Genomic DNA, 10,432 nt, shown 5'->3' on the forward strand with positions numbered 1-10,432 from the left:
CTTGAGAAGTCCTTGTCTTCCCTGGGTAAGCCTGTCTTGTTGGCCAGCTCTGTGTGGGTTTCTGTGGAGAGGGAGGCTGAGGGAAGTTTTGTTGGCTTAGCACATCCAGCCCTGGGAATCCTGACCTAGGGAGACATGGCTAAGTTAGGCTCAGAGAGGAAAGGGGCTGCTGGGGAGGGCGGGTGGACAGAGGTCCCCAGATGCTCTGAGCTTGATCAACAAAAAGGAGGCTCCCAGCTCTGCCTGGTTGGGCAAGGGACAGTCACCTCTGAGCATGGTACCCAGGCTGAGTGGATAAGCTTATCAGAGGTGAGGGTGGGCCTGGGGAAGGTGGGCCTCTCTCATCCCAGCTCCCTCCCACCCCTCCCCCTCCCCGCTTGGGCTATGCCCTGATGCATGCCAGGTGGGGGACAGAGCCGGGCTGAGACTTGGTCCCTGCTCAGTGACAGCACCATGGACACAAGATACTCTGGGAAGAAGTGGCCGGTCCCCACGGGTGAGACGCAGCCAGACCCTACCACCTGTAACTGTCTCACTTGGCAAGGTGGCCAGAAGGGCCTGTCTGTTAGAGCTGGGGTGGGTGGGTCAGGGCCATCCTGTCTTCTTCTTGCTGACTAACTGACTACTGACTGTTTTCAAGGGCCAGCTGTGGCAGCGGCCCCTCTTTGATTTCATCCATCCTGGGAATGGGTGGGCAGGTTTAGGGTGTGGTATCAAAGCATGCATGCTCTTTGGTCCTCCCCCTGTTGGACTGAGACCTCAGGGCAGGACCAAAGGCACACAGTGCTCATGAGGGACCTGTGCCCACAGACACAGGAGGGGAGGAAGACATGGAGGACCAGGGCCTGACTGGAGATGAAGCTGAGCCATTCCTGGATCAGAGTGCTGCTGTGGGCCCAGGGGGACCAACCACACCCAAGAAGCCACCCTCCCACCCTCCTCCCCACTATCCAGGGGTGAAAAGAAAAAGAAGCTCTGCCCCGCCTAGAAAGCTGCTGTCAGACAAGCCACAGGACTTCCAGGTGACAGTGGGGGGACTGTCCCTATAGTTCATCAGCAGTTACTAGTGTTCTGTGCCTGGCTGGGTTGTCTAGCCTCAGGGCAACGTGCTGCCATTTCAGAGGCCTCCCATGAAGAAGCTAGGCGACCCTAGACCCTGACAGCTGAACTGAAAGTTTGTATTTTGGGGTCTCAAGGAATCTGATGTATAAACTACGAAAGAGATTAGCCTAGCCCTACATCTCCTTTGTTGTGGTAACTGGTCCCAGGGCCGGCTCCTTGCTCTTTAGGGACCCCATGCCCCAGCAGGTCCTCCAGCAGGAGCAGCGGGGTCCTCTGAGCTTTTCCCAAATTAGTGACTGCTTATTTATTGTGTGTGTTAGCGTGGAGTGTACAAATGCCACTGTGAGAGATCACTGTGTGTAGGTCAGAGGAAAACTTGTAGGAGTTGGCTCTTTTGCTCCAGCATGTAGATCCTGGGGTATAAACTCAGATTAGTGCACTCGGCAGCAAGTGCCTTTTCCGATGGAGTCACCTGGCTGGGCTATTGCTTAAAAGTTTTAAATTACACTTATATTCATATGTGATGTTTCTGTGTGTATGCACACATGTGTGCCACAGTGTGTGGGTATGAAGGCTGGAGGGCAACTTTCTGCTCACTCTCTTCTACCATCTCCATGGCCCTGCTTTTTTTTTTTTTTTTTTTTTTTTTTTTGAGACTGGGTCTTTTTTTTGTTTTGTTTTGTTTTTTTGAGACAGGGTTTCTCTGTATAGCTCTGGCTATCCTGGAGCTCACTTTGTAGCCCAGGCTGGCCTCCAAACTCAGAAGTCCGCCTGCCTCTGCCTCCCAAGTGCTGGGATTAAAGACGTGCGCCATCACCACCCGGCTCATAGACTGGGTCTTGTGTTACTCAAGCTGGCCTCGAACTCACTGTATCGCTGAGGACAACATTGAACTCCTGATCCTCCAGCTCTGTTTCCTAGGTGCTGGAATTAGGCCTGAATGGCCATTGTGCCCAGCCAAGGTCCTTAGAAAAGTAGACCTCTGCCCCTACTCAAAGCTGCTGAATCAGCTGCCTGAATCTGAGGAACTGTGCCCAACACTGGAGGAAGAAAGATTACCCAAGTTTGAGGCCAGCCTGGGCTACCTAGTGAATGACAGGCCAGTCTAGCTACAGAGTGATTTATTTAGAAAAACAGTAACAATAGCAGAGTGGGTGTTAAGGGGGTCTCAGATGGGGTCTGTTCTAAAGGAAGGCAGGGCTGGGTTGGTCCTTATCCCAGGAGATTTCATGCAGGTGAAATAGCCCTTCTGGGAAGCTCTGGAATTTTCTAGATTCAAGGGGAAGCTTGGTGAAAAATATGGATATTGTTGTAGTGCTCTTTCTAGAATCTTTTTGTAGTTCTCCCTAAAATTGTCAGTGAACCGATCTTGGGGTTTCTGAGTCTTGGGGCCAGCAAGTAATCTCTTTTCTCCCATCCATTTGCTTATCCCTTCTCCTGGCTTTCAGATCAGAGTCCAGGTGATAGAGGGGCGTCAGCTGCCTGGGGTGAACATCAAGCCTGTGGTCAAGGTTACAGCTGCTGGGCAGACCAAGCGGACTCGAATTCAGAAGGGAAATAGCCCACTCTTCAATGAGGTGAGTGACTTTGGGCATCAGGCAGAACATTGACAGCCCTTGAGAATGATTCTCAAGAGAGCAAATACCAGGGTACTCATCCAAGGATGTGCTCTTAGGGCACCAACTTCGAGTGTGAGAGCCAAGACCAGTGCAGATTATCAGAGGAGTTGGAGAGCTCCGCTCTCCACAATTTCAGAATGCTTGTCCTCATCTCTGTGAGGCACAGGTGGGACAGCCCAGCTTGCTAGATCCCTAGACTTTGGCACTGGGCAGCTGAGCTCCACCAGTTTCCCCCACTCAGGCTCCAACACTGGTGGGTGGCCACACCCCTCCACCTAGCCTGAGGGTCAGAGACACTGATTTCCCTCTTTCCCCATTCTGGATCAACAGACTCTTTTCTTCAATGTATTTGACTCTCCCTTGGAGCTGTTTGATGAGCCCATCTTCATCACGGTAGGTCTCAGATGTTCTCCGTGGACAGTCGGTATGCATGCTAGCCCGCAACAGTAGGATGTGGTCACCACAGACATGGCTGCTATTGTGCCTGTAAGCCTATGTACACCACAGACATGGCTGCCATTGTGCCTGTAAGCCTATGTATGTGTGGGAGAGAGGTGGGTTGAAGCTTGAATGGGTGATTGAAGGGCCCACAGAAACTCGGCCAGTAGCAGAAAAATGCCCAGGTGCCTCAGGCCAGAGGCCTGAAATGCCTGGTTTTTGGCTTGCTTTCTCTGTCTATGCTGTGGCCTCAGATTCCTTCCTGCTGCTGGGGATGGGTGTGTACTAGATGTGTGGATCACGCCTCTGCTGTGTGCCCATGTGATTCTGCACAGGCTGTGTGATTTCCCTGTGACTTTGTCCCCTTATTTGTGAGGTGGGGACCATGTTAGCATCTATTCGCAGGGTTCTGTGAGGTGAGACTTGGCTTAGCACCATCTCTAGAATGGAGACGGTGCCAGCTGCTGGCTGTTGACACTTGCTGGCTGTTGTCGTCTGGGAGGGACGTGTCCAGAGCTGCACTCTCACAGGAAGATGATCTTTCCTTTCAGGTGGTGGACTCACGCTCCCTTAGGACAGATGCCCTCCTTGGCGAGTTCCGGGTAATTGTCTGTTTACTTGGAAGTAGTTAATTTTCACTTCCCCTTCATGGGCAGGCCAGGCTGGGAAAAATCTAGTTTCAGCCCATCTCCCTAAAAACTCCATAAAATCTCCCAGCTCAGGAAACCTCTCACCAAAGGGAGAAAAATAAAGCACTTATTATTTACTGGAGTCAGAATTCTTATCTTACAGTTCAGGCTGACCTCAAATTTATGGTGATCCTGCTGTCTCAACCTCCTGCGTGCTGGAAGTACAGTGGAATGGGCCCATGTCTGCGCTCACTTTTACTATTGAGTTTGCCAGGAGGGGATGTGTGTCATAGGCAATCTCTGGGACTAGACAGACAGAAGGAAGCCAAAATGGGTGGGGCACACATTTCCCATCATATGTCTATAGTCAGGGTAGAGGCTGAAGAGTAAACACCTCAACCCTCAACCCCCAGCCCCAGCGCAGAATCTCTCCTGGGTCCCCATGGTAATCAGGGTGGCCATCTGTGTGAGTTAGTTTTCTTGATTCAGAAGAAAAAAAAGCCACAAAACTTTGGCCTCTATGACAGGTTGTTTGACATCCTGGAGCTTGGTACCCTCCAAAGTCAGGCTCCTGTGTCTCTGGCTTTCCTTCATAACCACCTTTTGGAGGTGGAGTCTGGGTCCTTGAATGGCACCCCACAGCTTCCTGCTTAGTTCCTTTCTGAAAAGATACATCTCACCAAGCTGGAGGAAGTACTTATACGTTTCCACTTTCCAGAGGTCAGGGTATGACAGAAAGAGAGGGAGTGAATTTACCCTTGTCTCTACCAGAGTGAATTACCACCCCCTTCCCCCGCTTTTTAAATTTCCCTCTGTCCCTGTACCCTGGAAGGGAAGCAGTCCTCACTCATTTTTTGGCTATCTTGTGTGCCTTGGTTACTTTTTGTTGCTGTGATAAGACAGCGTGACCAAGGCAACTTACATAAGAGAGCACTTAATTTGGGGCTCACAGTTTCAGAGGGTTGTTCCATGACCATCATGGCAGTGAGCATGGTAGCAGGCGGGCAGGCATGGTGCCAGAGCAGTAGCTGAGAACTTATATCCGATTCATGAGCATGAGGCAGAGAGAGCTAACAGGGAATGGCCTGAGCTCTTGAAACCTCAAATGCCACCCCAGTGACACACCTCGTTCAACACAGCCACATCTTCCCAAGCAATTCCACCAGCTGTGGACCAAAGTATTCAAATGCAGGCACGTGTGGGGCCATTCTCATTCAAACCACCATATCATATGAGCCGGTGCTCTGCTCCCTGACCCTGCCTTCTCCGTGGGTCTGGAATGGAGTTCTGATATGTACCCAGGAGAGGTGCTCTGGCCCGTTTACTTTACCTTGTGACCAGAAGTGGGCAACAGACCATCCATTTCTAAATTACTGAGTCCTGGAGACGCCAAGGTGGATTTAACCGCTCTCACCAACTGTAAGCTCAGGGCTGGAGAGATGGCTCAGAGGTTAAGAGCACTTGCTGCTCTTGCAGAGGATCTGGGTTCAATTTCCAGCGTCTACATGGCAGCCTACAGCTGTCTATAGTGCCAGTTCCAGGGGCATCTGAGACTTTCTTCTGAGCTCCATAGGCACAAGGCACATATGTGGGGTGCAGGCATACATGCAAGCAAAACACTTATGCACATATAACAAAAGTAAATAAATCTTAAAAAGTACATTAAGTGGCATTATGTGGCTATCCATTCAGCCACTCAGTAGGTTTCTTAGTCCCTTAAAGATCTGTTTATTTTTATTTTATGTAAACGGGTGTTTTACCTGTATGTAGTCTGTGCTTGTTGATATGTATGTTTTGTTTTGTTTTGCTTGCTTATTTATTTATGTATTTATTTTAGCAGTTGAAGAAAGGTGTTTATTGGGAGTAAGGAAACATACACATACAACAGGCACACAAGAAAACAACCCTCTGCAGAGTAGAGGAGGGTCTCAGAAAACCAAACATCCTTTGACTGTATTTCCTCTGTTTCAGATGGATGTGGGCACCGTGTACAGAGAGCCCCGTGAGTTCTTATCCCCTTGGCCAAATCCTGACATTCTGGAAGCTTCTCAGAGGCACTCGTTTGGGGGGGCTCCTTTTTTCTTCTTGGTGCTTTAGAACTTGGAGGTGGGGTCTGCACTTGGCAGGGAAGGCAGGGCTGTCTCTTCCATGGAAAGCAATCCCCGGCACATCTGTCAGGTGGCTTCTTCAGGGGATGATTATTTTGGAAGGTATGGCCAGGGTAGCTGGAGCCTGGACTCCATCCGGAGTCACTTTATGAGTCTGTACTTTCCCTTGCTCTGGTCTGGGTGATTTACTGAGGAAGTGGAAAAATGGGCCCAGGTTAGGCTTTGTCACCTCTTTCAGAGGTTTCTGCTAATCCTTCTCTGACACATACATCCTCCAAGTACTTTTTACTCATTGTCCAATATCAGTCATCATGGACGATGTGACTGCCAGTCTTCCATACTTCAGGAAATCTGGCTCTGCTAAGGAACCATGGAGTCCAATGGGCAGCTCTTGGCTTCACACATTCACGAGGTGGAAAACTTGGTCCTTTTGCCTAGTTGCTAGATCTTCTACCTCACCTTAAAAGGTCTACCCTAAGCTCCTGCCTGTCTGTAGACTCTAAAGGGTCCACCCTGAGCTCCTGCCTGTCTGCAGACCTGACCTTCCACTCTGTCCTGCAGGACACGCTTATCTCCGGAAGTGGCTGCTGCTCTCCAACCCTGATGACTTCTCTGCAGGGGCCAGAGGCTACCTCAAAGCCAGCCTGTGTGTACTAGGGCCTGGAGATGAAGCTCCCGTGAGTACCCTTCTCACAGTACCTAGTGTAGCACCATATAAAACCACTAGCTTGGCCGAGCGGTGGTGGCGCACGCCTTTAAACCCAGCACTTGGGAGGCAGAGGCAGGCGGATTTCTGAGTTTGAGGCCAGCCTGGTCTACAGAGTGAGTTCCAGGACAGCCAGGGCTACACAGAGAAACCCTGTCTTGAAAAACAAAAAAAACAAAACAAAACAACGACAACAACAACAAAACAAACTACTAGCTTGGTGTTTTCTTGTCTTAAAGAGGTATGTAGTAATCATGAGAACTGCATAACACACAGAAATAAATAACAAATGAAGTACTGCTGGGATGATGGGGCTGCACTCTCTGGCCTTCTTTACAAAAGAAAGAATCAAGGATTTTAGGTTTTTGTTTTGTTGGTTTTTTTCCAGACAGGGTTTCTCTATGTAGCCCTGGCTGTCCTCAAACTCACTCTGTAGACCAGGCTGACCTTGAACTCACAGAGATCCACCTACCTCTGCCTCCCACCTGCTGGGATTAAAGATGAGCACCTTCACAGCTAGGCCGTACACATGGACAGCCACATCAGGGTGCTGACCCCTTGTGGTTAGACCATTTTTGTCAAAAACGCTCCATAGCTATAACCCAAGAGGCAGCCACACCATAGTTGCAGGTAGGCAGGTCATGAGTGGAGGGAAGCAGAAGTGACATGGTCAAGCATCCTGACACTGAGGAAGAGAGGGAAGAAGGAAGGGAGGTGAGTGGAGGGTGCTGAAGCTAGAGTAGCTGGGCCAGTCTGGAAACACTCATGGAAACGGAGATAACAGAGTACATCCCACATTAGGAAGAGGTGCCTCAGGACACCTCACTCTCTCTTCTGTTGTAAATGGGCTTGTGCCTCTCTCTCTTCCACCACATTCAGCCATCCCTTCTTTATCACCCTCGTTTTTTGTCTTCCACGTTCCTTTTCCAACCCTGCTCTCCTAGGAGGCTCCCTCCTTCCTCACACTCTCATCTCCCTGGGGAATTAGAGGAGATGAAGGGTTTCTGACTCTCTCATGGACACTTGCTCCTGAATGTGCTGGGATCGAATGTCTTGCTGCAGATGCTGAAGTGGGGTTCCCCATGGGGTACAGGCGGTGTGAGCATTAGGCTGCGGCTCTTTCTGTTAGCTTTCTAAGGAGTAGGCTGCTGGACCAGCCTGACCTCCCACTGCTCTCCTGCCCCAGGAAGGCTTGTGTGTTCCTGTGGTGTCAGACACTGTGTTTATTACTATACAGTCAGTCTTACTGCCTTCATTTGCAAATAGGCTTGTTCTTTCTGGAAGAATGAGCTCTATGGATCAGAGCCTCAGTCTACCTTACCAGGGGTGACTCTCACAGAGTCACGCTGACTCTGGGGTCATTATGTTAATACTTGTGTGCAGGAACATGTCCTTAAAGATGAACATTTAGCTTAGATTCCCTCAACTACCATGCTAATTTTGTTTGTTTGTTTGTTTGTTTGGAGACAGGGTTTATCTGTGTAGCCTTGGCTGTCCTGGAACTCACTCTGTAGACCAGGCTGGTCTCCAACTCAGAAATCCGCCTGCCTCTGCCTCCCAAGTGCTGGGATTAAAGGCGTGCGCCACCACCGCCCGGCTATCGTGCAGGGAGAGGGGGTGCGGGGGTGGGGAAGGGTTGGGACTTATGGGAAAGGGGACTCCATCAGATTGGTTGGCTTGGATGCCTGCTGTGTGCCAGCTACAGTTTTTACTGTTGGAGATGATCCTCCACGTAGCTAGGGAGTGTGTGTCCCCTTGTCCACAATACTCTGTTGAGAGCTTAACCAAGTGAAGGACCAAGCGGCTGCAGGTGCCCAAGTTCAGGACGCACCCTTCTGATGAAGGGCTGGGGAGGAATCCTGTGTGTTTCCTTTGCAGCTGGACAAGAAAGACCCTTCTGAAGACAAAGAGGACATCGAAGGCAACCTGCTCAGGCCCACCGGTGTGGCCCTTCGTGGAGCCCACTTCTGCCTGAAGCTCTTCAGGGCTGAGGACTTACCACAGAGTGAGTGTGGCGCCCCCTTCTGGATGCTTATAAGAGTCTCCTGTTTAAAGCATGGGCCCTGGGCCTCGGGCCACTCCCGTGGGCGTGGCAGGGGGCGGAGGGCGGAGAGAAGAGGCCTGGACCTTTTCCAGTGCTTTTGTTCCCAGGGACCACCCCCTGCTCATTCCCTTCCTCTTTTTGATCCGGTTTCCTCCCCGAGGTTCTGTTAGTGTTGTCAGTGATTCCCGCTTTCTGCTGTCTGGCTGATGTTGCAAGCCTTTATTTGACAGCCCGCCCGCCCCCGTCCTCCAACAGCAGAAAAACATCCAGAGACTTTTCTTTTTCTTTCCTTTTTCTGGTGGTGCTGGTTTGAACCCAAAACCCCATGCTCGCACTCCACAATGAGTGCCACTCTCAGCAGAGCAATCAGATTTAAATAGAAAGCAGCCCAGGGAGGTGGACTTAGGAAGATGAGGAGACTTGAGAGCAATGGCTCCACTCCAGCTTCCCCTGGCGGTGTGAGGCAGGGGGGTCTGGAGGGCTTAGGAGGAGGCCAGAGATGCTCATGACACAAGGCAGCTGATTCTGGAGGAGAGACAACAGACAGACCATGACCAGTGTGTATCATGGGGATAGTCAGGTATAGAGGGGACATTGGCAAGCAGTGACGGGCATGTCCCTTCCCCAGTGGATGATGCTGTGATGGACAACGTCAAGCAGATCTTTGGCTTTGACAGCAACAAGAAGAACTTGGTGGACCCCTTTGTGGAAGTCAGCTTTGCCGGGAAGATGGTGAGGAGCAGGCATGGGAGAGGGGCTGTGGGAGCAAGAAGGCCTGGGGAGGAGGGTCCAGACAGAGCAGGGCACCCCTGGCAAAAGTGTACATAGAGGGGGCTCGGGTAGCAACACACCCAGGTTGGCTACCTGAGTGTAACACCTGAAAATGGACAAGTGTACCCAGATGCCCAGTCTGGAAGTAGTTGTGACTGAACAGAGGAGAGAGGTGGGTAATGGGTAGTGGGGGAGTATTGGGGTATGAAATAGTATGGGGCAAGAGGTGAAATGCATAAAAACAGAAACAAGAGATTAAACTAATTTATTTATGTGTATGTGTTGCTAGAATGGTTACAGCCACGGTGTACGTGTGGAGTCACAGGATACCTTATGGGAGCTGGTGGAGGTCACAGGATAACTTATGGGAGCTGGTGGAGGTCACAGGATAACTTATGGGAGCTGGTGGAGGTCACAGGATAACTTATGGGAGCTGGGAGGTCACAGGATAACTTATGGGAGCTGGTTCTCTTTTGTTCCCAGGGGTTGAGCTCAGGTTTTCAGGCTTGGCACCAAGCACTTTTACCTACTGAGCCATCCTGTGTGTATGATTTGTGTTTGTAGGGGCAGACATGCCATGGTGTGTGTGTGTGTGTGTGTGTGTGTGTGTGTGCGTGTGTGTGTGTGTGTGTGTGCCTGTGTGTGTGAAATCAGAGGACATCTTTGTGGAGTTGGCTCTCTTCTTCCACTGTGGGTTCTGAGGATTGAAAAAGTTTACCAGGTGATTGAATCAAATGTCTTTATAGTCTGAGTCAAATTTTTGGCCCCCAACTTTTTACACACACACACACACACACACACACATACATATACACACACACACTCACACACACTTTATTTTTAAACTTGAAAGCAATACATGGATTGACTTTCCTAGTGAGTCTTGCTTATTTCACCTAATTGTATACCCATTTCCTTTTGAATGCTATGATTTCATTTTCTTTAAAGCTGCATAGAACTCTAGTGTATATGCACCATATTCTCTTTTCCATTCATCTGTTAAGACGGGGAAACCATTTTCTTCAAAGTATAAGGAAGCATAATAATTATTTTTA

The 10,432-nt window shown here is 50.1% G+C and overlaps 1 protein-coding gene across 16 annotated transcripts in view; it reads left to right on the forward strand.

The window, feature by feature from the left end:
* Dysf (dysferlin) overlaps positions 1-10,432 on the forward strand; it is a 201,473-nt gene that overhangs the window by 56,219 nt on the left and 134,822 nt on the right. For 8 of the 16 annotated variants that reach the window (XM_031382343.1, XM_031382351.1, XM_031382347.1 and 5 more), the window contains exons 6-14: positions 404-496; positions 811-1,022; positions 2,511-2,639; positions 3,012-3,074; positions 3,671-3,721; positions 5,720-5,750; positions 6,418-6,533; positions 8,441-8,567; positions 9,235-9,338. In XM_031382343.1, coding sequence (XP_031238203.1) covers positions 404-496; positions 811-1,022; positions 2,511-2,639; positions 3,012-3,074; positions 3,671-3,721; positions 5,720-5,750; positions 6,418-6,533; positions 8,441-8,567; positions 9,235-9,338 — 926 coding nt within the window. The remainder of the gene's footprint in view (positions 1-403; positions 497-810; positions 1,023-2,510; positions 2,640-3,011; positions 3,075-3,670; positions 3,722-5,719; positions 5,751-6,417; positions 6,534-8,440; positions 8,568-9,234; positions 9,339-10,432) is intronic. The other 8 variants (XM_031382349.1, XM_031382355.1, XM_031382353.1 and 5 more) reach the window with 1 other exon arrangement.

Source organism: Mastomys coucha, unplaced genomic scaffold, assembly GCF_008632895.1.
Source record: "Mastomys coucha isolate ucsf_1 unplaced genomic scaffold, UCSF_Mcou_1 pScaffold20, whole genome shotgun sequence".
Classification (NCBI taxonomy): Eukaryota; Metazoa; Chordata; class Mammalia; order Rodentia; family Muridae; genus Mastomys; species Mastomys coucha.